This window comes from Talpa europaea, assembly GCF_964194135.1.
Source record: "Talpa europaea genome assembly, chromosome: 12".
Classification (NCBI taxonomy): Eukaryota; Metazoa; Chordata; class Mammalia; order Eulipotyphla; family Talpidae; genus Talpa; species Talpa europaea.
Genome location: NC_140079.1, coordinates 32,053,571 through 32,078,787, shown reverse-complemented (window position 1 = coordinate 32,078,787; position 25,217 = coordinate 32,053,571). Strand labels below are relative to the sequence as shown.

Genomic DNA, 25,217 nt, shown 5'->3' with positions numbered 1-25,217 from the left:
TCCTGGGTGCTAAGGCCAGCCTCTGCACATAGGGGTCTTCTGAAGGACCCAGGTATGGGAGGAAGATCCAGGTCTCTTTACCTCGTCTATGGGTGAAGGGCACCTTGCTCCCTTGCTCTGGACTCCCGCCTACCTATCCTCCCTTGTCTTTGTAGTGACCTGAAGCTGAGAGTGCGGATCCTGATTGACGGCACCCTGATCATCTTCCGGGTGAAGCCTGAGGATGCCGGAAAGTACACCTGTGTCCCGAGCAACAGCCTGGGGCGCTCCCCCTCTGCCTCAGCGTACCTGACGGTGCAATGTGAGTAGGGGAGTGAGAGCCCCTTTTGGTGGGAGTTCTGAAAGGTTCTGGCCACATTAACCCGGCTGGAAGCTGGGGAGCCACAGAGACTGTCATTCAAGAGAATGTGGGCAGAGCAGTGACTGAGGGAGGAGATGGGATCTGAGCTTGTTCGGGGAGCTTGACCAATGCTGGCTGGGCCTCTCCTCGGGCCAGCACCACAGGGTGTGTTAGGTAATCCATCCATCAGCTGGTCTAGGTTGGCTTCAAGGACAGGCAGCCTTTCTGAACAATTGTCCTTTCTCTGAAGGCTCGGCGCACCTCTGCCTGTACCCTGACTGAGATGTTCTCTGGTGCCTTGTTCTGTCTGTGAGGGAGTGAGCTTAAACAGGCGTAAGATCAGCTTTCCTGTCAGTGCTTCATTTACCCCACTGTGGACAGGGGGTTACAGCCCTCTTCTGGGTGACTAGATCCAGCTCTGCCAGCACCTGGCTCTCTCTCAGCTTCCTCTTTGCTCATCTCTAGGGCTGCCAGAGACCCAGATGAATGAGCCGCTCCTCATGCCAGAACAATCGAAGGCTTTTGTGTGAGCACAATAATTCAGTTTGCTAATTTTGAATACTTCAGCGTAGTCATTGCTCTCCCAACCCCCTGGCAGGCTGAGCATTGTGAGAGAGAGAGAGACAGATGAGTAATGAGGATTAATTTCTTCCTTTTGATTTGTGGATGGCCCCGTCACTCAGGCAACAAAGGCCCCACTTGGTTGCCTTAGGTGACAGGCTGTCCATCATCCCGGGCTGGTGTGGAAAACCACTCCCTCCCCAGGGATGGAGAGGCAGGGTGAGGAATGGAGACATGGTGAGGAGTTGGCATTTGAACTGAGGACAAGTGGAAGGACAAGGGGTGACCCTGGAGGCAGGGCTTATCTCCTCTCTGCCCACAGAGCTGGATATTTTCAGCCACTGGTGATAGGTGCAGCGTGGAGCCAGGCGGGGCCTGGAGCCCCGTTCAACTCCTAACCCTACGTGCTCACTGTTTGCTCATCTCTATGGGATGATTTTGCTGGTGGGGCATAGGGACCGTCACCCCACTTCTGCTGTCCACAACTTAAATGGACTTTCAGTTTCCTATGATTTCTGTGGGGTCCATGAAAACGGTGTGACCCCAGATATCAGGTCAATCCGGCCCAGACTGGCAGAAAGAAAGAGCGAGTGTGGGGGCAGTTTCCATGGGACCCCTGTAGCCGGCTGTGTGTGTGTGTGCGCATGAGCATGTGCGTGTGTATGTGCATATTTGCAGGTGAAAAGCAGTGCAGAAGGATCACTCCACCTGGAGCAGTATCTCATCTGACTTGTGTCACCTGAGCAAGTAGGTGGCAGTGTGGAAGGAGAGAGCCCACAGGGTGGCTTCAGAAGCCTGGTGAATCAAGTCAGGATGCGGCCCCCCATCTTTGAGGCCATGGGCCACCTTTTTGCTGGGAGGGGTGGGTGGTTTCCCCATCTCTCTTGTCCTTTTTTTTTTTTTTTTAAATCTCCTTCCTGTCTTCAAAGAGAATCCAGGGGGTGAGGTTTTCAGGTGGGTGAGACAAGGATCTTTATTTCTGCTAAAAAGAAGTGTTCAGAGTATTTCCCATTCATAAACCCTTTGAAAACCTTGGAGGGAAAAAAAAACTCCACCATACAAAAGTAGGAAGCTATGTCTAAATATATAACTCGGCCTGGTATTTATGTAATGCTGTTCTCTGAAGAGCTCCAAATGCTTAAAAGATAGCAGCTCATTCATCCTTACAGCCTCCCTGGAAGTTCTGGATCTTTCTCCTCAGTGGCCCTCAGGGGAAACTGGGGAGAATCAAGAGGTGATGACTCACCCACGCAGAGTTGTTCTCCTGAGAGCATCTTTCGGAGGCCAGGGCTGAGCCTGTGTTCCAGCAGCACAGATGGGAAACTGAGGACTGGGCAGCTGGACTGCTAGCACAACAAAAGGCGAGAAAAGAACTCCCCATGGCTGTGTCCTCATCACCTTATGTGTGAAACTGGCTTAGGTGTAAGAGGGGGCTGCTTGGTGTCCAGGAGAGATGGAATCAGGAGTGGCTAGGGGAGGAGGTGGTTGCTCTTTGGCTTCCAGGTTTGGAGGTGGGGGCTCTGGTCTCCCTAGGACTCCTATACTTTACATATTTTACCAGACTGGGAGTAACAGGCATGAAACCACTGGCAGGACCATGAGGATTTTTGCCTGGTGTTGAAATCCATGAGTTAGAAGCCTTTGAGGGCTACCGCAGATTGGGGCAGACTAGAATATGCCATTGAGGACCTCCAAGCATCCAAACCAGAAGGGAGGGAGGGAGGAGCACAGGGGATTGTGGTGATGGTGCACTGGTGAATTGGTGGAGGAAATTCTATGGGGACTACACCTGAGGGCGGAAAAGCAAATTTGGTTTAAAAATGAACAATGATGTAAAATATAAATAAATAAAAAAAAAGAAGTTCCTAAGAACACGTTAGTCAGGACAGACAGAAGAAGCCTGCAGCCTGCCACAGATGTGGCTTCTGGGTTATAAGCTCTCGAACTGGGGGCTTGTCAGTCTTAGAGTCTGTGGTTCTTATTACTGACAAATGGTCTGGCACCCTAGCTCTATGTGGGGTGCTGAGGACACATGTAGGACATGTTCACTGAATGGGCGAGTAGGTGTGAAAGATGGTGCCTGGGAGCCCAAGTGTCTGGGAGGGACCCCAGGGGTTTGGCGGTGGCTTGGCCGCCTGCCCAGGTTTCTCACTTTTTGATATCTCTCGTGTCTCTCTTCTCCTCCACACTATCCCTCTGCAGACCCAGCCCGTGTGCTCAACATGCCCCCGGTAATCTATGTGCCTGTGGGGATTCATGGTTATATCCGCTGCCCTGTGGATGCAGAGCCACCGGCTACCGTGGTCAAATGGAACAAGGATGGCCGCCCGCTTCAGGTCGAGAAGGTGCTAGAGAGATGCATGCTGGGCCCTCCTGACTCAGAGTCTCTGGCTCTCCTGATTCCTGCTGAGACTCCTTTTGTTCTCCCTCCTATTTCTGGGAAAACAGTGTGACTTCCTCTGTGGGTCTGCAGTCCTGTTCTCCCAGTGCTTGGCATCACCCCCGAGACTAACCCATGTCTGCCCTTACCTGCCCAGCTGGCCAGCGCGATCCAGCCCTGTCCCCATGTCCACACCCTTACCTTTGCTCCCCACTCAGTCCTCTGTGCTTCAGCAGAACCTGGGTTGGACCTTAATGGAAGATGGCTCCATTCGCATTGAGGAGGCCACAGAGGAGGCTCTTGGCACTTACACCTGTGTGCCTTACAACACTCTGGGGACCATGGGCCAGTCTGCTCCTGCGAGGCTTGTCCTGAAGGTGAGGTCTGGGCCACCAGTGGCCTCAGTGTGGGTGGGTGCACGGAAAGTCTGAAATCAGAGCCTTGCTCTGCTTTCCCTAGGATCCCCCTTACTTTACGGTGCTACCAGGCTGGGAGTACAGACAGGAGGCCGGCCGAGAGCTGCTCATCCCCTGTGCTGCCGCAGGGGACCCCTTTCCTGTCATCACATGGAGAAAGGTACCTCTGGGTTCTGGAGCTGTTGGGGACTATGGTGGCGGGCAAAAACCCAGGAACTGGCTCTGTTCTGACTGGGCCATGTGCTGAGTGCTGAGGGTGACCCCCAGAATGATGGGCATCCCGGAGGCGGGGCAGGAGGGGTGCAGGCTGAGCACTCTGGAACTGCCCCCTCCCCCCTCTTCTCAGATGCCTGAGGTGTTGGTGGCTTCTCTTCCTCCCTGTCTGCCCTGGTCCTCCCCTGCCGCCCTGCTCCTGCCCTTTTCCTTGCCCCCTTGTTTGGCCAAGGTAGGGAAGCCCAGCAGAAGCAAGCACAACGCCCTGCCCAGCGGGAGCCTCCAGTTTCGAGCCCTGAGTAAGGAGGACCACGGGGAGTGGGAGTGCATCGCCACCAACGTGGTCACCAGCATCACTGCCAGTACCCACCTGACCGTCATCGGTACGGGGCGCGGGCTGGCGGGCTGTGATCTGGGACTAGGGACCCACGCTCTCTGTGGGCATCTTTCTGGAGTTAGTCCACCCCCAAACCAGAAGCCCGCCACACGCAGCCCAGCCCTCTGTGGACTCTGCGTCAGGGAAGGTGACACGGAGCCCGTCCTGGGAAACCTTCCTCTGACAGGGACAGGTAGATGTACTTGCTGCTGCCCTGACACAGAGCCGAAGCCCCAGCGTGGCCAGCACCACCGCTCAGAGCTGTCGAGGGCTGGTGGGAAGCTGGAAGGGCCAGAGTCGGGGATGAGGGTTCCCTCGCCAAGGTCTAAGGGTCATGTCTGGTGCCCACCTTCTGCCCCCACTTCTTCTGCCTGAGTGTATGTCCTCCCGACCTCTGCTTCTGGGGACACAAGCGCTACAATATTTGAGCATTTACCACCAGTGGCACCTCATCATTTATGCTTCTGAGTAGCAGCTGGTATTTCCTGAGGGTACCGGTCACTGAGTGGGGGTTGGGGGGACCCGGCCAGCATGACATCACTCAAACCCAAGCTGAAGTTGCTATCTGCTGTGCTGCGCCGTCTCCCACGTTGGCATTGGGGTGGAATATGGCTGTCTCTCGAGGCCAGAGAGGGACTCTGGCTTTGCCTGTGATTTTAAGGGGGAGTATTTCTGTGCTCCCCATGTGCGCTTTGGCCTGGATGATGAGGTTCTAGTTTCCCTTTGGGCCATATTCCTGAGGCTCACGCCTTGTCTCACTAGGTGACTAGACTGCACTGTGGGGCGGGTTTCCTTCTCCAGCACTGCTACCTATTAGGGATGGGGCATCAACTCCCCAGAGGACACCCTCATCCCTGATCACTCCACTTGGGGGATCGCGTTTTGTGATTATGCAGCGAGATAAGGGTGCCCAGCTTTTTGGACTCAGTTCTTTTCGGTCTGAGAGGTCTCCACTTGGTCTCCAGGCACCAGCCCCCATGCCCCGGCCAGTGTCCGGGTCCAGGTCTCCATGACAACTGCCAACGTGTCCTGGGAGCCAGGCTATGATGGAGGATACGAGCAGACATTCTCAGTTTGGTACGGACCTCTGTGAGTCACCCCCGCATGCTTTGCTCTCTGCTTCTCCCCCTACCCCCACTCCAGTCAGTGCCCCGGGGTGGGTGGAGATTGTGAGGACACGGTTCTCCTCCTGGCACACTTCCAGATGGCGAGGTGTGTTGACACAACAGTAGGTTCTTGTGGGGGCTGGATGTGTCTGCAAGGGGCTCTGGAGTCCTGTGTTCCTGGCTAGGGAAGGTTCAGGATCGTGTTTGGTGGTTGCTAACTTGACTATGCCTCTGCAGGCCTCTCTCCAGCTCAGCTCACTGCCCCTTATTTCATTCTTCAGAGTTCCTCTGTCCTCTGGAGTCTGGAAGGGATGTTTAATCTTCCAGGGCATTGAAATATCCCAGCCTGGCATAGAATCTGATTTTTATTCTGCCTCTTCCCCAGTGGTTCTAGAAACCAGAGTGAAGTGGTGCCCTGTCCCTGACATCTACCTAACATGTTCTCTCTGGGACTCTGTGTCTTTACTGATTTTAAAGCTTTGTTATTAATAAACCAAATTGGTAATTTGAGATCTTTGCCCAAACCTTGGGATCTCAACAGTATACCGAGGACAAGAAATACAGAAAAGGCAGAAAGACAAGCCACAGCTGACCTCCTTTCCATGCCTTTTGGGGTCCTCCCTCCTCACTTTCCTATCCTGAGCCCAGAGCTGACTGCCCGCATCATGGGTGGCATCCTTGAGTGGGGAGGATGGACCATCTCACTTCCTCCTTTGCAGCCCTGTCTCAGTGGGTGCGTATTCCCCAGGGCCTGGGGAAGAGGAAGCATAGTACTCCTGTGGGGCCTCATGGAGAGCCAGGGAGAGCCCCTGACACTCCTCTTGCCAGCAGGGAAAGCTCATTCCTGCCACGGTGGTTTTGACATTTCCTTGAACTGTGTATTGTAGTTGTTTTGAATTCTGGATTGGCAAACTAGATCTAGTTTGGGGAACCCCCTGAGCTGCAAGCAGGATCCCCTCTCCCCCTACATCTACCTACCCACCCAATCTCTTCCTTCTGAGGCAGGGTGGGGGCAGGGTGACCCCTACAAGATGACTGGGTGACTCTGTGGCTAGGGAAGGGCACATGGCATGGCTGAGACAGTGGTGGGGGTACCCGAGTGGAAGGTCTGCATACAGATGGGGGTCTCCCTTGCTGCTTGTGGCTGTGCTCCACGCTGCTGCTCATCTGCATCGCTTTCTCACTCTTTGCTCACTTGCTTTGGTTCCCAGGGTGGGAAAGGGCGGTTGCAGAGGTTGGGAGGTCTCCTTACCTCTGCGTTCCTGACTGCCTCCGATGCTCCATGCACCGACTCAGATGTTTGGTGCTAGCTTCGTTTTGCTGTGCTTTCTGCTCTCTCAGCTCAACCTCTTTGGCATACACAGTAGTGAGCCTTTCAACTTAGACAGGAACCTGGTGGGCATCCACTGAAGCTCAGGGCTTTAAGGAGAGGCCTTCCCAGGGTGTCAGTCCCACGGGATCATGTCTCCTCCCTGTGGTGATGCTGGGCACTGCACCTGTAGATGGCGCCTTGCTGCTCAGGGGAATTAGGTGGGCCACACGGAGCCAGGGAAACCCTCACCCCTATTTCCAGTATTCACCATACATGGTATGACCTTCACCTTGATTGTGATTTCTAACCCATAAGGCTTAGGGATCCCAGTCCTCAGTACGGGGAGACTTCTCCAGGTGACTCAGACCTGGTCGGCCTGAATGAATGTGCTGGCTTGCTCTAGGTCCCATTTTTGGCTGTCCCTGGAGGGTGGGCAGCTGAGGACACTTGGGCTCCTTCCCTAGTCTAAGCCATTGCCAAGATGCCCACTTTGCTGCTATGGTACCTGCCTTGACCCAGCGTCCTTGTTTTCCCAAGGCAGAGCCGCTCTTAGGGTTGTGCCCTGGGTAAGATTCTCCCATAATGTAACTAGTAATTTGTCTAGTATATTGAGCATCAATTCTCCCTAAGGGCCCCTTGTCGTAGAGGAGATACCAGCATTGGCTGAGGACCCAACACGGTAAGGATTGGCACAGTCAAAATTGGGAAGGTCATTCCACCTTGGTCATCACCTCTTCCTGTCCTTGAACCTGGAAAGGCAGGTCTGCCCACTGCCACCTCCCTAAGGACCTTGCATGGATTCTCATCTCTCCAGTGTAACCCACCCCACCCCCTTGTCCCCCGATCTTCTCTCTTTCTTTTGGCCAGGATGAAGCGGGCACAGTTCGGGCCCCACGACTGGCTGTCTTTGCCAGTGCCACCAGGACCCACCTGGTTGCTGGTGGACACCCTGGAGCCCGAGACAGCATACCAGTTCAGCGTCCTGGCCCAGAATAAGCTGGGAACCAGCGCCTTCAGTGAGGTGGTCACTGTGAACACTTTAGGTGAGGGCCTGGGCAGATGTCTTGATGGTGTTTCTTAGTACAATGGGAATAGGCTAAGGCAGGGGTGGCAGTGGTGTTCCTGGCAGCTGACATTTTTATGCCAGGCACCTTGCTAAGCTCTTCATGTGATCGTGCCATTTGATCTCCAATGAGGATTTGCCCTGTCACTTTCTAGGGGTGGCCTGGACCAAAGTACCTCATCCTACATCCCATGAGCCAGATTGCTGTTGGGGAAGAAACTTTGAATTTTACCCTTCTGCCATAGGCCACATGTTTGCATCTTCCTGTGGCTTCACAGGGGGGTTTGGGGCCCTTCTTCCTTTTTTTGTACCAACCGCTGGTTCTTGCCTTTGGGCCTCAGCCTCATTTAGTGGCAGTTGTCTGCCTTCCTCTCTGCTGCCAGAGCGGGCATCTGGAATGGCAGCACCAACCGCCTTCCTTGCCAGGATCCGTTACTACCACGAGGGTCTGAGAGCAGTGATGGAGGGCTCCCCAGTCTGCAGTGCCCCTTGCTGGGCCTTATTTTTTTTCTATTTGGGCCGATGAGGGACTTGTAAGAGCAAGTGTGTGCTTTGGAAGATCATCCTCCTTCCTTGGAAGAGAATGAAAGCTATGTTTTGTGGTATCTTTACAGAGAACCCCTCTTATTAAAAAGATAATGACATTTAATTTTGTGTTCTTCCTGTAGTTCTCTCTTTCCTTTTTCCTTTTGAAGTACTCCATCCCCTATACTTTTTTTTTATAAGTACTCTCAAAACAGAGTTGTGAGACTTGTGCCCTCTCGCCCTGCTACTTCCCTTGGTCAGGAGGGCTCTGCCTGCTGCCCCTGGCCCCTGAAATGACGCCTGCTCTAGGCCATGGGAATGGGACTGCCACCTTGGGCCAGGGTGTCCCCAGGGACAGGTGGTTAGCCAGCAGGTGGCATGTGGGTGGATGAGGCCACAGCAGCCTCTGCTCCCCACCGAGCTACTTCCCTTCTCTTTCCTCCCCTGCACAGCATTCCCTATCACAACTCCAGAACCCCTGGTGCTGGTTACCCCACCGAGGTGCCTCACAGCCAATCGGACCCAGCAGGGTGTGCTCCTGTCTTGGCTCCCCCCTGCCAACCACAGCTTTCCCATCGATCGCTACGTCATGGAGTTTCGCGTGGCAGAGCGTTGGGAGACTTTAGATGATGCCATTCCAGGCACTGATGGAGAATTCTTTGCTAAGGATCTGTCACAGGTGAGGGCCTGGATTTTCCCTGACTTTTTTGTCCCAAATCTGCAAGTGACATGGCTCTTTCTAGAAGTTTTGAGTGACCCAACTCAGATGTATGAGATCCGGTGGAGTCCTGACCTACCACTGCTCCTGTATTCTCCCAGAATGGCCTCCAAGGTTTAGAATCCTCAGATTGTTGCCACGGAGCCCCACCGAGTCAGGGAGTTCCAGTATTGACACACGCCAGGGCAGGGCCAGCACACGTAAGCAGGCACTGACCTCAGTTCCTTGCTAGGAGTTAAACCTGGGGGCGGGATGGACGGAAAAAATTTCCTGGAAGGACTACCTTCCTTGCCTGGGAAGGCTCTATTAACAAATGAAGAGTCCACATTGCCTGACCACCCCAGCTGATCCCCCTTAAACTCTGGTCTCTTCCTGGTGGGAGAGATGTAGACAGACAATCGCATCTGTCTTTCTGTCTCCCTTCCCTGGACAGTTAATTCACGCTAGCATTGGCTCAGGGGGTTCCCACTACCTACCTGTGCATCTCTTCCCAGCTTTGCTTTCAGCAGCCTCACCTTTATAGTTTGAAATCAGTCATGCTGAGGGTGTTTACAGCATAGAAACTGGCAGATGATACAGTGAGGACTTTTTTTAAACGCAGAGAGCGTGTTGTTAGATGCTTCTGCTGCCCTGGGTGCCCTCTCCCATGAGAGATCACTGCAGGGTCAGTGGCGGTGGGGCCTGTGGCGGTCTCAGCCCCTCGGCTGACAGGGTATTACCCCTGGGGCTGTAGGACACCTGGTACGAGTTCCGGGTTCTGGCCGTCATGCAGGATCTGATCAGCGAGCCCAGCAACATCGCGGGTGTCTCCAGCACAGGTACTTTGGGGTGTGGGGGTTCTCTAACATGGGAGTCCCTTTGTGAAATGGCTAATATGAGAAAAGAGGCTGGGCTGGGAACAGAGGAGAGCTCTAGCTGGAACAATGTGTGGTAAAGCACCGCCAAAGCCCCTCAGATTGGTGCTTCTGCTCCAATGATGGCAGGGTGTGTTCAACTAAAGACCCACATTCAGGACTGTGTCTGTAAGAACCACGGAGAGGAATCCAGCCAGTCTTCTCATGATAGTATCAAATCCACATGGTTGAAGTTCTTTTGCTATCTATTTTCTGTTTCCTCCAGTGCTGTCCTCTGTGCTGGGGTGGGGTGGGATGGAGCAAAGAGACAACAGGTCAACAAGTATTTATTGAATGCCCATTATAAGACTGCTTTATAATTATGGTGGTTTTATTTGGAAAATTGCTGTTTGGTGTTGTTTCCCTCCACTCTTTCCTCTCCCTTGATTTTTTTTTTTTTCCAGGCTAAATAAAGCCAACTCCCTAGCATTTTCTCCATTTATCTTTCTTTTTCTTGGCCCTGGTCCCAATTCTCTACATCTTTCTCCAGCTGTAGTTCCTAAAACTTAGCAGGGTCCCTTCCCCCCCCCCCCCAGGGAAGTTGTTCCTCTAGTACTTAGTGATGAAGTAGTAGCAGTGTCCTGGGGTCCTGCTCTCACAAAAACCCTTAGGACCAGTTGGCAAGGAACTGGCTAAGAAGTTCATGGGCAGGGCTTATAGTTACAGAAGCACAGGGTAGGGGTGGAATGGGCAGATGCGGGGACAGGTGGGGAGAACCTGCAGGAGGTGGTGGGGGGTGGAGTGAAGTATGACTTCTGACTTATATATGTATACTTTTTACACAGAAAAAAGTATAGGCAGCAGAACCCAGCATGCTTCTGTCTTGGCTTCCCTCCAGGGAAGAGACTCAGCGAGGTGGAGAAACAGAGAATATAGTTTGCAGCCAAGGCCAGCATAGAGGACTTGAGGGTTTTGCAGGCTCATCTCAGTGAACTGCTCTGTATTCAGCAGTTTTTATGCCTGACTCCCAGGAGGAAACCTACGTGATCGGAAGGTTCCTCCTGGATAAATAAGGCTGCAGTGACCTCAGCATCCTCTGGATTGAAGGCCTCCCTCTCCAATGGCTGCAGCCTTCATTTTTCCATTCAGTCAGTCAGCATGACTTGGATTATTTTTATCCAGTGTTATTATTGACATAGCAATTATTTCTGGCCAGAAATGTACAGACTATATGGATTCCCCTTTTGATGAACCTAGAAAGAACTCACTAATATAACTGTCTTATGAGGTATAATAGGCCAGGGTCTACTCAGGTTCTGTCACTTAGGAACTCTGTGAATCTGGGTACAAAATGAGGGTCTCTTCTATACTTACAAAAGAGGACATTGGGCCCCACTTAACGTCCCTGCCAGCCCTGGTGATCTGAACCTGATCTTCCTGGTGGAGATTACTGGCCTCCACTGTAACAAGTTAGAAGTGGACAGACAGAGTTCTAGAGGAATAGACCCTCCCCCCTGCTATGACTTTTTCCCCTCAAGGTGCCTTCCCAATGAGGCAGAAAGGGCCCCACTGGATGGTGGCATCACCGTGCAGGCATGGCCTGGAGTACCAGTCGACACATGCTCCCCTCAGTCAGTGTCACCATTTAGGGAGTGGGAGCAGACATGTGATTTGTGGACCTCATGGGGATGATGTGTGATGCCGTGCATCAAAGCACTGTGCATAATGCACAGAGCCAGTAGACATGACTGGTGCCATATCACTTATTGGGACTGAGATACCCGAGCTCTGTGGCAGGACCTTGACTTTTGCACACTCTCCCCTTCCCCTGCCACACAAACCTCATCAGTATGACAGGGGGCCATGGAGCTTGAGCCTTAATGTCTGTTCTACAGAGGTCAGGGAAAATACGGGGACTAGTATCAGAGTAGGTAGGGGTCTGGGAGGGTGGGAGGAACTCAGGCCTGTTTGTCCCCGGCCCTCCCCGCAGACATCTTCCCACAGCCAGACCTGACCGACGACGGGCTCGCGCGGCCTGTGTTGGCTGGAATCGTAGCTACCATCTGCTTCTTAGCGGCTGCCATCCTATTCAGCACCCTGGCCGCCTGCTTCGTCAACAAGCAGCGCAAGCGTAAGCTCAAGCGCAAAAAAGGTGGGTATCTGTCCCTGACCACTCCCCTGCTCTACCTGGCCCAATTCCTCATCAGAGGTGACCGTTCCTTTTTAGCATGGTCCCCTGAAAATAGGGAAATTATGATCTTGTGGGTAAAGCTGCAGTGGGACTGGATTTGAAAGCAGGGAAAAGGCAGCATGGATGGTGGGGAGAGTCTGATGGAACCAGCGCCTTGATGCAGACAGAGCAGGTGGGCAGTGGGTGGGAGGAGCCTGCAGTCAGGCCTCTGAACTGGATGCAAAGGTACCAACAGAGGAAGGAGTGCTTCCCTCTGTGGCTTTGCTGCAGGCCTGGTGACACCTGGGGTGATTGATATGTTCTTAAGCATCCCTAGACAACCTGCTCTTTTTCCTTCCAGACCCCCCACTCTCCATCACTCACTGCAGGAAGAGTCTAGAGTCTCCGTAAGTGTCCCTGGAGAACCATGAGATGCTTCTGTGTGTGGTGTGGGTGGGAGGGAGAGGATAGTGGATGGCCCACCAGGCTCAGCACACAGCAGTGTTTCTGAGCGATCACTATTGATTGAGCTACGTGTCAATTTTAACTGGTCTACACCAGTAGTGGGATTAGTAGTGTAGACCATACAAAACAGCAGATCATTTGTTTCTCCTTACCTTTGGAAAATGTTTCCATCATATTTTTTTCATCCCAGTAGATTTGCCTTCGTATGTTTTGTCTGAGTGAATATGAAATGAACTTGCATTGCCTAAGCAACCTGGGGATGAAATTAGAGGTGTGAATAGGCAGAGTCTGGTCAGCAGCAGGAACAGGCAGAATCAAAGTAGAAATGTGAATGCAAACAGGCCTTGCATCTAGACTATATCTAGTGGGCAGGAGTGTTTTGTGCCAAAATGTGCATTTCATCTCCCCCTGTGTTTGTGATTTGTTAAGAGGAGAGAAGCAGTAATGGATGGTGTGTGCCTCTCTTGTCCTGTTCTCCACTGTCCCCACAGCTTGTCCTCTGGCAAGGTGAGCCCCGAGAGCATCCGGACACTCCGGGCGCCATCAGAGTCTTCCGATGACCAAGGTCAGCCAGCAGCCAAAAGGATGCTCAGCCCCACCCGGGAGAAGGAGCTGTCATTATACAAGAAAACCAAAAGGGCAATCAGCAGCAAGAAGTACAGCGTGGCTAAGGCGGAGGCAGAGGCCGAGGCAACTACACCCATCGAGCTGATCAGCAGAGGTCCCGATGGCCGCTTTGTGATGGAGCCCTCCGAGATGGAGCCCTCCATGAAGAGCAGGCGCATCGAGGGCTTTCCCTTTGCAGAGGAGACGGACATGTACCCCGAGTTCCGCCAGTCAGATGAGGAGAATGATGACCCGCTAGTGCCCACATCTGTGGCTGCCCTGAAGTCCCAGCTGACCCCTCTGTCATCCAGCCAGGAGTCCTACCTGCCACCACCAGCATACAGCCCTCGGTTCCAGCCCCGTGGGCTGGAGGGCCCCAGCGGCCTGGAAGGTCGACTCCAGGCTACGGGCCAGGCCAGGCCCCCCGCCCCCCGGCCCTTCCACCATGGCCAGTATTATGGGTACCTGAGCAGCAGCAGCCCTGGGGAGGTGGAGCCTCCACCCTTCTACATGCCGGAAGTGGGCAGCCCCTTGAGCTCTGTCATGTCCTCCCCACCCCTGCACACCGAGGGGCCTTTTGGCCACCCCACCATCCCCGAGGAAAACGGAGAGAATTGTTCGAACAGCACGCTGCCCTTGACTCAGACACCCACAGGAGGGCGCTCCCCTGAGCCCTGGGGCCGGCCAGAGTTCCCCTTTGGGGGACTGGAAACCCCAGCCATGATGTTCCCCCACCAGCTGCACCCCTGTGACGTGACCGAGAGTCTGCAGTCCAAGGCCTGCCTCCCCCGAGGACTGCCCCCCTCCTCCCTCCAGGTACCCTCGGCCTACCCAGGCATCCTGTCTCTGGAGGCACCAAAGGGTTGGGCAGGCAAGTCGCCAGGCAGAGGCCCCGTCCCAGTGCCCGCCGCCACCAAGTGGCAGGATAGACCTATGCAACCTCTGGTGAGCCAAGGGCAGCTAAGACATACCAGCCAAGGTATGGGCATACCCGTGTTGCCTTACCCCGAGCCGGCTGAGCCCGGGGGGCACGGTGGCCCCAGCACATTTGGCCTGGACACTCGGTGGTATGAGCCCCAGCCCCGGCCCCGGCCCAGCCCCCGGCAGGCCAGGCGCACCGAGCCCAGTTTACATCAAGTGGTGCTACAGCCCTCCCGGCTCTCGCCTCTGACCCAAAGTCCCCTCAGCTCCCGTACTGGCTCCCCTGAGCTGGCCGCCCGGGCCCGGCCCCGCCCGGGGCTCTTGCAGCAGGCGGAGATGTCTGAGATCACTCTCCAGCCGCCGGCCGCTGTCAGCTTCTCTCGAAAGTCTACGCCCTCGTCCACCGGCTCTCCCTCCCAGAGCAGCCGCAGCGGGAGCCCCAGCTTCCGGCCCACCATGGGCTTCACTACTCTGGCCACAGGCTACCCCTCCCCTCCGCCTGGTCCCACAGGACCTGGGGACAACTTGGATGTGTTTGGACAGGCGCCTTCCCCTCGAAGGATGGGGGAGGAGCTGCTCAGACCTGAGGCCCCCCCACCACCATTACCTACTTCAGGGTGAGTGTGTGCTGGTTTCTCCTGCCCACCTCCACCTGGTCATCTCCCTCTCCCCATCTCTTACCCTGCCCTCCACTCCCTCCATCAACCCGAATGACCGGGCTTGTCTGGACATGCTGCAGCATCCCTTTGGAGGGGGGACGGGATTCTGGTCTCCACATTGGTGGGATGTAGTTTCTGGGGTGGGGGTGGGGCTTACCTGCCCAGGTATCCTGCCAGGAGCTGGAGGGCTCTTCTCCACCCAGGCCAGAGCTCTCAGAGGCCTTGGGGTGATGGGGCGCGGGCACACTTGGACAAGGGGAGTGTGGTGCACCCGAGTGAGTGGTCCACCAGTTCCTCTTGGAGTGATAGTTCTTCACATCCCTGTGGTCCTGGCATGGGGGTGGTTTGCACAGAGACCTCGTGTCCAGCCTTCCTTGCCTTCCCCGGCCCCTCCTCCTCGCTAAGCAGGACCCGGAAGCCTGACTTCCCTGGACTTCCCTGACTTCCCAGGCCAGGGGCTCCTGTTCCCCATTGCTGCCCTTAGCTGCCCAGTGGGCACCAGCCCCTCCCACGGCCTCTCCACCAGGGCATCCTGGAGCTGGAACAAAATCTCAGGCCTGTGAACCTTGTGTCTGGAGCCACATACCCCACCCCAACCTGTGTGCCTCGCAGGGAGCTGCAGACAGACAGACAGACAGACACACTCCTGCGATCAGCCTGCCTGAGAGAGCACACTCTAAACTGTAGCAGCTGGTATTCCAGGTACCAGAGTCCCAGAGTCGGCCTGGACGCCTGTCTGCGCCTCTTTTTCTCTTGTCTTTCTTCCCTTTCCTTCCTCCTTTCTCCTCCTCCTGCCCTTCCTTCCTCCTCAAGTCCGTCTTTCTCTGTCTGTCTTTCTTCCTTCTCCGTCTTCCTTGGGTTGCCAGAAGAGCCTGCAATGTCTCTGTAGTGCTCCTCAGCCTTCCCCCTGTCTTTCTGGTTCAGTCAGTCCTTCGGTCTCTTCTTGATGTGGCCGCCTGTGCAGGGAGCAGAGAGTTCCAGAGGAGGCCGGCCTGGTGGTAGGCAGGATGGGAGGCGGTTGAGGAGGAGGGAGCCCAGTGCCCTTCCCCTGCCCCACTCACTCCCACCCTCTCTGGTACCTGGAAGTGCAAGCCTCACCTCCCACCCCCACCCTGCTCCTGGTGGGGGGGAGAGGGGAGTGGGCCCAGGGAACAGGAGAGCTCCAGCAAGCTCCAGCCCCAGCGGAGAGCCAGGTGGGCGCCCAGGCAGGCGCCGAGCCTCGGGCACCTGTGTCTGTGCAGGAGATGCTGTGCGCGCAGCCCTGTCGTCTGTGCTTGTACCGCGCTCTCATCTGCTTCGTCCCATCGTGCCGTCTGATTTTCTGTCTCTCTCCTCTCCTTCCCCTCACCCCATTCTCTGGCCTCGCTTGTCGGTTCTCTGGTCCCTGTGCTCCCCCCCTCCTCCCCTCTGGGTGTGCGTGGGTGGTCCCCCCATGGCCCGTGTTGATAACTGCTTTGTTTCTGATTGATCTCAGCTATCTGGGCAGTGTTGTCGAGACAAGCCTCTCCTCAGCTCAATAGGTAAGGGAGCTCCACGGCTGGGGTGGGGCGGGGGGTGGACAGGCGGATGGGGCTTTGGCAGGGCCATCGCTTCCTTGACAGGGGAATCCAAACCATGTCCCCTCACCCCCTTTGTGGGGGCAGCAGCCTCCGCTCCTCAATTCCCCATGGCTTCTGGGTTCCCCACATCATGCTGCTCCAACAGCCCCACCAGGCCACGCTCGGGCACTGCCTAGCTGCAGCTTCTGACCCTCCACCCCCATGTCAAGCCCTCCCCCCGGAGCCTCCTTGCAGTTTTCCTCACTCAGACACCTCGCCATCCTGCTGCTGACACACCTAGAGCTTCCCACAGAGGCCCCTGGGACTCTGCATGCACCCTGAGGGACCTAGAATGCCTGAGATCTGCTTTGCATCTCTGCACCCTTGGAGATCTGTCTGGGGCCACGATGGTGACCAGAAACACCTGCACCGCTCCCCCACGTCTTCTGCCTAGTTTTCCCAGTAGCCTCAGGCAGAGTGCTCTGCTTCCTCCCTAACCCTCTCCCATCCCCACTTCCCATCCCCCAGCTCTTCCCCTGGGGTTGCTGGTCCCTCACTGTCTTCTTGGGATCTTACCAATATTCAGCCCTCTCAAGGAGCATGGGGGTGGGGTGGGGCCCAGCACCTTCCCACAGTAGCCAGGTCCTCAGGATATGTCCCCTGCAGTCCTGCTAGGACAGGGGCAGGCCAGGCCCTTGGGTCACAGTTTAGGGAAAGGGTCTTGGGAGGCACTGGGTGGGTGTTGGGGGAGTGGAGAGAACAGACTTCCTAAGCAGAAGAAAGTCTTGCTGGTGAGAGGCACAAAAACCCAAACTTGAGGCCCTGCCTGCCCTCCTCGATGCCTGCTCTAGCCTTCCAGTGGAGGTCTCGGGAATGGGCATTTTATAGGGTGTCAATTCTTTTCAGGAGGCTTTTAGAGCTCCCTGAGGCTTTCTGTCTCTGAGGGTGACCAAGAAGACGCTGCTTTTTGCCATGGACACCCTAGCTTGTGCAGCTGCAGGCGCGGGGCACTTGGCTGGGAACAGAGCCTCCCTGGAGGTCCCAGGGGAGCTGTTAGCTAGGCCAGTGATCCTAACTTGAAACTCCAAATCTCCTTCAGTCACAAGTACTGCCTCCCATAGGGAGGACGGCCTTGCTGTTACTTTATGATCTGCAGCTATAAAACTGTCAGCAGCCGAAAAAGCCTGAGATTGTGTACGAGGCCGACCAGGTGCATTGTGGCTGTTAGCACTGGAGAGAGCATGGAGGGCGTAGAAAATAGTTTTGAGCCCACCTGCTCCTGCATCTCGCTGGCTGGACTCTCCAAAGTGACAGTGACTGGACCGCCCCCCCTGTCCCCTGCTCTCCCTCCTTGTTCCCCAATTATGACCCCTCTGTGGCCCCCAGAGGTGTGATGTCCCAGGACCACTCTCATTCCAGTCCTGATAAGGACCTGGACCTCTTCTCATTTATTACTGTTATTGTCACCCTCCGTCCCCACCCCTCCCCCCACTGGACCTGTGACCCTTCTTCCACATCGAGCCCCCTCGCCCCTCGCGCCAGCGCCGAGACTGCCGAGCTGTCCTCTCACTGCTGTGGCAAACCCAGAAACCAAGGGCAGCGAGGAGGGAGCCTTGTTTCCTCCGGGGCCTGGCCAGCATCCCCAGCCTAGGAGAATGAGATCCTCCTTGCAGCCTCAGGTTAGACCATCCCTGTGCTGGGCGGCAGGAGCCACGCTGCTCACCTGCTTGCTGAGAGCCTCCTGGTTGCCGGTTGCCGTAGCTGCTGGGGCCATTGGGAGGCGTCCGGCTCCTCTTCAGACGCTGTCTTCATGCTGCGCCTTTGCATGTGTCTCCACTCGGTCTGGCTTGGAGATGTGACACGTCTCGTCTACGTTCGTTCTCGCTCTGTTCCTGTTTCCTTCAATTCTCTCCTGTTCCTTCTCCCCAGACCCACAGTTGTTTCCCTCCTCTCCTCCTTTCTCTCTCCCCTCTGCTCCTCTTCCCAACTCCCACCTCAAACCTGGGAGTTGTACTGCGTGGCCCTGTCCCTTGCCTGGTGGTTTTCTGGGCTCCCTGTCTGAGGCCCGCAGCAGCCCTGTTCTCACATCTCCCTGAATTCCTTTTCCTGTTAATAGCGACCGTGGCCTGGATGACGCAGGTGGGTCTGGGAGTGTGGGTTGTGCCCCCTTTTACCAGGTGAGCCCTAGGAAGGGTTATTTTCCCCTAGGGAAATAACCCTGCCCGGCACTGCTTTGTACCCTGATCCCACTAAAAAGGTGCCATCTGGTCAAAACTGGGCAGGAGCTGGCTGCAGGTCCTGTTCTTCTATTTTGGATATGGACCATGGGTTCACCTTTGTCCTGGCTGCACCTCGAACCCCAGGGGATCTTTCCCGACCTCTCATCCACAGTACACAGGTGAGCAGGCAGTGAGGAGGACAGCGTGCTCTTTAAATCACTTCTGCCTGGTGGCCGGGTGTGACGGTCGGCTCCGAGGGCCCTGGAGTTTGAACTTTCTGTCCTGTGCTTTTGCCAAGTGTGAACTTGGCTGTGTCTTGCCTCTGCTGCTCTGGATAAGCAGAGAGCTAAGCAGCTATGGGCTCTTGGGCTAAATAGTTGTGATTTGGGTTTTGCATGGATTTTATGAAAAGAGAAAGCAAGTATTAAAGCAAATTCTAGGCATTTACTGCTAGTTCTTGTGTGTAAAGAAATACCAGTGGGATGGAGACTGAGAATTTATGGGGAATATGTTGTGGAAGATCCAGAGCACACTCTGGGCTTTAAAACTTTACCTTTCTTACTTCCTGGGAGGAGAACCCCTGAGTTTGCTGAATTTGTTGTATGTTTTAGAAGAATTGAGGTTGACTCAGAAGAGAATGTGACCCTGGGTTGTCCAGGGCTGGGTGATGTTCTAATAGGGTAGGCTACCGGCCAGTCCCAGGTTCACGTTGAGGCTTTATTCCCAGGCTGGGATAGAGTCGCTTAACCCAAACTTCCTACTGTCTGAGACATGTCAGCACCAAAAACTCCATTACCGGAAAGTTCCCCAGGTGAGCTTGACATTGACTGGGGAACATGGGCACCCTTCCTAGAAAGGGTGGCAATTTGATTCCAGTGGGCTTTGTAGGCTGCAGGTAAAGTCTGTTGGAACACATTTCCTGTGTCTTTTCTGTATGATTGGCTAAACATAGAGACCCCTTTTGGTCCCCTCCTTCCCCTGCCTTTTTCTTTCTCCTTCTTCCCTTCCCTCCCTCCTATCCTGCCAGAAACTTGTTTTTATTTTTCTCTCCTGCATTGGGAGTGGCTTGGTACAGCCAGGAGTCTTCTTTTGTCCTGTCTGGGAGCACTGGGTCCAACGTGGGGGCAGGTGGACAGCAGGTGTCCTGGAAGGCCTGGAGCTTGGCTCTTTCACCAGCACAAATTGGCAACCCACCCTGGATGGATCATTCCAGTTTGGGAATTTTTTGCCTTCAGACCTAACTTGAGCCAGCTTTCCCCAGCCCTGTCTGTCTTACTGGCTCTGCCACTGCCGCAGGGAACATTGGGGTGGTTGCTGTGTGCGGGCCCAGGGCCGCAGGCGTCTTTGTGAGGGCGGATGCAGTGCTTTTCTTCTGTGTGGCTGCTGTGCCTATTACTTCAGGAAGAAATTAGAAGAGAGTCTTGGCTCCATCACATAATGGATGGAGAGTCTTGGCTCCATCACATAATGGATGATTGGCCAAGCTACTGAACCACTCCCATTTCAGTGTCTCAATATGAAAAATGGGGTCAGTGTAGTTCTTACCCCTTAGAGTTGTAAGGATGGAAGAAAATGGTTGTAGAGAACATAGAATATTGCCTGGCTTGGTAAGTGGTGAATAAATGCTACATGATAAAAATAATAATAGTGATAACATATTGAATGTAACAATAATAGCCTATCTGGAATATAATGTCTTGGAGAATCCATAGAACTTTCAGGGGTGCCCTGTGCCAGTTAATCTCATGCCTCATCCACCCCGGATTGTGTTGTAGCACCCACACGTCTCCTCGGGTCAGATGTCACCCTCTTCTTGTATGTCTCTCTTCAAAGGCTGGCCAGGCCTGGGGGACAGATCAACAATAGATTCATATCTTTGATTTTCCTTTTAGGCAGCGTGAAGAAGCAATAGTCAAGGATGAGAATGGGGTGAGGACATTTGACCAGCATTGGAAATCATGCTTCCTCACACCCTAGCCAGCTTCATCCTTTGCCTACCTTCCAAACTCCCTTCCAGCTACTGCCACTGCTGAGGACTCTGTAGGTAGACTCTGGAGTTTGTGAAAGAGGAAGGAATGGGGTGTTGGCAGATTGGGTCTATGGGGGTGGAAGACCTGACTTCCAATGGTGAGTTGGATGACTTTCCTACGAGACTGTGCGTGTGCAGTGCACGTGTAGGTGGGACTTCTTAGCTCTGTGCGCTCAGGTGACCTTTTCCAACCCAGAAGTTGTCTCTGATCTGAACTTTGGAGCAGATTCTTGATACTTTATTTACTAAAGGGCTGTGGAATGATGACATCCATCAAAGAAGATGGAGGTTGCTTCATTGTCAACCCCCAGAGACCAGAGGCTTGTCTGCAATTAGTCTGTAAGTTTTTTTTTCTTCCCTCATCCCAGTAAAGCTATCTGGTGTTGGGGAGGTGGGGCTGCAGTCTTTGTATCCCTTGGTCATTTTTTTATACCTCAGACTGCTGCTCAACATTGGGGATTTCCTCTCCCTCACAGGGCTGGCTGGCCTACTTCTATTAATCAGGATATACCCAAACCAGTTGTGATGGAGATGGAAGAGGGAGATGTGGGGGTGGAGGCAGAGTGCCTGCACCCCCGACCTTGTGCTAATGGCAGCACCCATGGGAAAGAAAGAGCAATCTGTCTCTCTCTTTCTGCTTTTATTCCTCAGGCTTCAAGTTTGGCTTCCTTTGACAAGAAATGGCTTTGAGAACATATCTTCTAGATTTTCTTCTTTTATGACTCTTGGAAAATTCTCTCCAATATGCACGATTGTCACAGACAGTCCCTCCTTTCAGCCTGGTACCCTTTGTTACCTGGTCTGTACGACTCCCTCTAATGTGCTGACTTTGTCTAAACCATGCAAAATTGATCTGTCAGGCAAATGGCAACATCCACTCTTTAAGTGGAGGAGAAAGAGATCATCTATATGGTCTCCCTTCCCACCAACCCCCATTTCTCCATTGAATCTTAAAATATAGAGGTTCACTGGATGCTCACTACCAATGGCCAGGGCTTTGCAAGGTTGCCAGGTTTGGACACTGTAACCATCACAATCTGCTTCTACCCTCTCCTGTTCTCTGACATGACTGATGAAATCTCAGCCCTGTCTGCAGAGGGTCAGGGAGACACCCCTCCTAAAGGATTTGCTGCACTTGGCTATTGGGGTTCTGCCCAAATCCAGGGGCTGAAGGGAGAAGCCCCTTGAAACTGGGTTTGAGGTTCCTCCATCTCACTGGGCGTTGGGTTTCTTATTTAGTTCTGACTTTCTCTTGTTTGGAGGAGGACAGTTAATTGGGGTTGGGGTTGATCACCACCCACTTTAATTTGCCATTTTATTTTTCGTTTTTAAAGGTCTTGATTGTGTTGGTTTCTAAGAACTTCAGACATTGGCGCTGTTCCCTTCTCCGACTTTATTCCTCGCAGCTTGAGTTCTACGCCATGGGGCTCGTATTAAAGTCTCTCTCCCTTTCCTAGGTCTTCTGATTGCCCTGCAGCCTGGTTTCCATCTGAGGTAGGCCTCCTGCTGCTGGAACGTTCTACTGGGTTTTCTTCCTTCCAGGAGTGATAGAAAGGCAGGTGGCAAGGAACCGTCGTGGACCCTGGGACCCCACAGAACTGTCCTGTCTTCCTCTGGGCCCACTAGTTGGATTCCTTCCAGCCTCTCTTCCAAAGCTCCCTCTTGGGGAGCTTACCTGTGCCTCTCTAATTGTCCCTTCCAGAACACATCCACCTGCACCCGGGAATGCTGCTGCACCTGAGAGGCTGGAGGCTCTGAAATACCAACGGATAAAGAAGCCCAAAAAGTCATCTAAGGGCTCTTCGAAGTCAAAGAAACGATCCGGTAAATGGCAGGAAGCGCCCTGCTCCTCTCTCCACCTCGCCCTGCCATTATTATGGGATTATTGGCTCAGGAGCCCAACCTTGGGTTTTCTCTAGAATTGCATCCACCAGCTTATCTTGTTCTTCTCAACGTGACTTTCCAATATAATTTTCCTATAAAAATGCGGATATAGTTAAATGCTCTGATTGCCCTCCTGATTGTGTCTCCTCCCACTTGGTGCTGTGCATCCTTTTAGGAACATCCTAGACATGCAATATACCCTGTTCTTTGAATGGATTTTTATTTTTGAACAATGAAAGTAGTCTCTTAGTATCTTATTTTTTTCGCTCAGCAATATGACTTGTTCCAGCTTAGCTCCTTATAGTTTTCTTTATTATTTTGGGTCTTCTTGTTGGACATGGTGATTATTGGACCCTACTCAGTGCCGAGGCACCATGGCAACCCCTACAGGTTGGCTTTTCTTAGTGAGAAAGTGAAATCTCCTTATCTTGTAGACAAGACACCTCTATTGAACTATGTCTAAGTTTATCTAGCAGTAATAGGTAGCTTCTAAGATAGTGTAAAATAACTCAGTTGTTTTCTAGACCTAGAAAATTTCTCACTGTTTATCATAGACGCCTTTTGTACCAGTGGCTTCAGACATGTTGTGATAGGCTGTCAAAGGAGACTGCTGAACAGCATCCTTGCAATCTGAGTGACCCCTGCAGAGGGACTTTCTTTAGAGATGGACTTATGGAAAAATGCTACCCAGAGGCTCCTTGAAGCTTCGGGAGATGCTGAGTGCTTATTTCTCACTTAGCCTTTTGGGTGGTGCTGTTTCCTATTATTTTGCAGACAGGATTGCTGAGAGAGAAAAAGAAAATGTGTTTTTTTTTTTAGAATTTGTGTGAGAAATTGAGGCAAAGCCATTTTAATTTAAGGTCCATCTGTCTGTCTATCTGTCATCTTTGTTTTACAAAGGTCACATCATATAAGTGCCTATATTCTTTCCTGTTCTGTTCCCTGGTCTAACAACTCTCATAAGTCTGTTTTTGCCCTGATCTCTTCCCTAAGCTCAAGTCTCATGTTTCTAGCTGCCTGCTGAACATGCTCTTCGATGCTTTATAAGCCTTTAAAATGTCCAAAATAGAGTTATTGATTATCCTCTCTAAATCTGTTTATCTTCAGCTCCTCCCCAGTTTCATAAATAGCACTACTACCTACCCAGTTGTGCAGGCTACTTCAACCTTGGTTCTTGCTCTTGCATCTTTCATCCAGAACACCTGGTAAGGTCTGTTGGGTCAATTTATAAAATGTATTCTGTATCTGACTGCTTGTTTCTGTCTCAGCTGCTAAAACTAACTTCTGAGTCATTGTTATCTCTTGCCTTGACTGTTGTGGCTTCCTCCTTGCTTCTTCTACAGCATATTCTACACATAGCAACCAGGGTGATGTTTAGGAAACGTTATAACATCCTCTCTCTTTCAGTTATGCATGCGTGCACCTACATATGCATGCACAATTCTGATTAAAACCTTCCAGAAGCTTCTTGCTGTAGCCAGAACAGATTTCAAACTTCTGGTAATGACTTGTCAGTCTCTTCTGCTTCACCATCCTCTGTTCTCTCTGCTTCCGCTGTGATGCCTTCCTTCTGTTGGGGGAACCTGCCAGATTTGCTCTTAACTTGGGCTTTCATTCTGACTGTTCTTTTTGTTGGGAACACTTTTCCCTCAGATCTTCGGGAGGCGCATATTCAAGACTGAACTCAAGTGTTACTCTTTCTGAGAGCAGAAGCAGTGACTTAGTCATTTGCTCTCACGTGACCCTATTTTGTCTTTTTTCATAGCACTTTTCTTATCTGAAAATTTTATTTTTGTATTTTTTTGTCTTTACAGTTTGCCTCTTCCTTTTTGCTGTCACTTTGAAGTATAATCTAGAAAGCAAGGGTGTCCCACTGTGTCTCAAGACTGGCCATGTGACAGAGAGGAGACCCTGCAGTGCGGGAAGGGCAGGGTCTGGCTTGGTGGCACTTAAGAGAGTCTTGGGTAAAGCTGATCACTGCTTGGGAAAAGATGGAAAAGATGCACTGCACTCCCACCTGTTAGAAACCCTGACCCCTGATACCTAGGGTGATACCTGGTAGTAGGCATTGATACTTCTTTATTAAAAGAAAAAAGATAGATAAAAGATTTTAAATAAATGTACTAAATACTAAATAAAAGATAGAAAAGAAATATTGACTGACCAGAACTATGGATCTATAGAAAGTCATGTCCATTGTACTTCTTGGATGGCTGTGGAGCCAGTGGAGCAGAGGTGGGTTCACTGTGGTGAAGAAGGTGGTTCTTTCACTGCAGTTTGCTTTGGTCTCCCAGACGCTCGGGATTCTTTGTCTTAATGCTAGACATCCCGAGTAGTGGCCCAGGCAGAGGGAGATGAGTGTGTGAGGCTGTGCTCTGCCTGTCACCCACTTTCTTTTCTTTTCATTTTCCCGCGTGCCCAACCCCTTCTCCTAGACGGTTCTGCCTCCCAGGCTCAGCAGCTTCCAAACTCTCAGGTTCTGTGGCCCGAAGAAGCTGTCTGCCTCCGAAAGAAGAAGAGACATTCCCGGCCTGACCCTTTTGCCCGGCTCTCAGACTTGTATCACCGCCAGCTTCCAGAAGACCAGACGGCAATTCTCAACAGCATGGACCAGGACGACCCCGGCCACGCTACTCTGCTGTGACACCACACGATTCTGAGCGCCCCCAGAGCAAGGATGCCAGGCTGAGGGGAGGCGGGGTGTACGATGAAGGGTGTGCTGCCCCCCCTCATCCTTCTTCTCAGAGGAGGGCCTTAGACCTCAGCTTGCCCCCGCTCCTGCCAGAGTAGGGGGGTCTCCTCTGAGTCCTCGTTTCCAGGACAGGGGTTCGGGGCAGAGCTCTCTCTGTAGGTAGAGATCGAGAAGTGAACTGGGGACAGGGA

The 25,217-nt window shown here is 53.0% G+C and overlaps 1 protein-coding gene across 2 annotated transcripts in view; it reads left to right on the top strand.

The window, feature by feature from the left end:
• The window catches only part of IGSF9B (immunoglobulin superfamily member 9B), a gene marked incomplete at both ends in the record, with an annotated part of 48,885 nt that extends 23,907 nt beyond the window's left edge, over positions 1–24,978 (top strand). The window contains 14 exons of one of the 2 annotated variants that reach the window (XM_084249076.1): positions 156–301; positions 3,104–3,246; positions 3,518–3,658; positions 3,741–3,857; positions 4,143–4,293; positions 5,252–5,363; positions 7,572–7,747; positions 8,745–8,971; positions 9,744–9,828; positions 11,834–11,995; positions 12,375–12,420; positions 12,970–14,622; positions 22,153–22,274; positions 24,770–24,978. In XM_084249076.1, the coding sequence (XP_084105202.1) occupies positions 156–301; positions 3,104–3,246; positions 3,518–3,658; positions 3,741–3,857; positions 4,143–4,293; positions 5,252–5,363; positions 7,572–7,747; positions 8,745–8,971; positions 9,744–9,828; positions 11,834–11,995; positions 12,375–12,420; positions 12,970–14,622; positions 22,153–22,274; positions 24,770–24,978 (3,490 nt within the window). Of the gene's footprint in view, positions 1–155; positions 302–3,103; positions 3,247–3,517; positions 3,659–3,740; positions 3,858–4,142; positions 4,294–5,251; positions 5,376–7,571; positions 7,748–8,744; positions 8,972–9,743; positions 9,829–11,833; positions 11,996–12,374; positions 12,421–12,969; positions 14,623–22,152; positions 22,275–24,769 lie in introns of both variants that reach the window. The other variant, XM_084249075.1, reaches the window with a different exon arrangement.
• Positions 24,979–25,217: the final 239 nt, after the last annotated feature.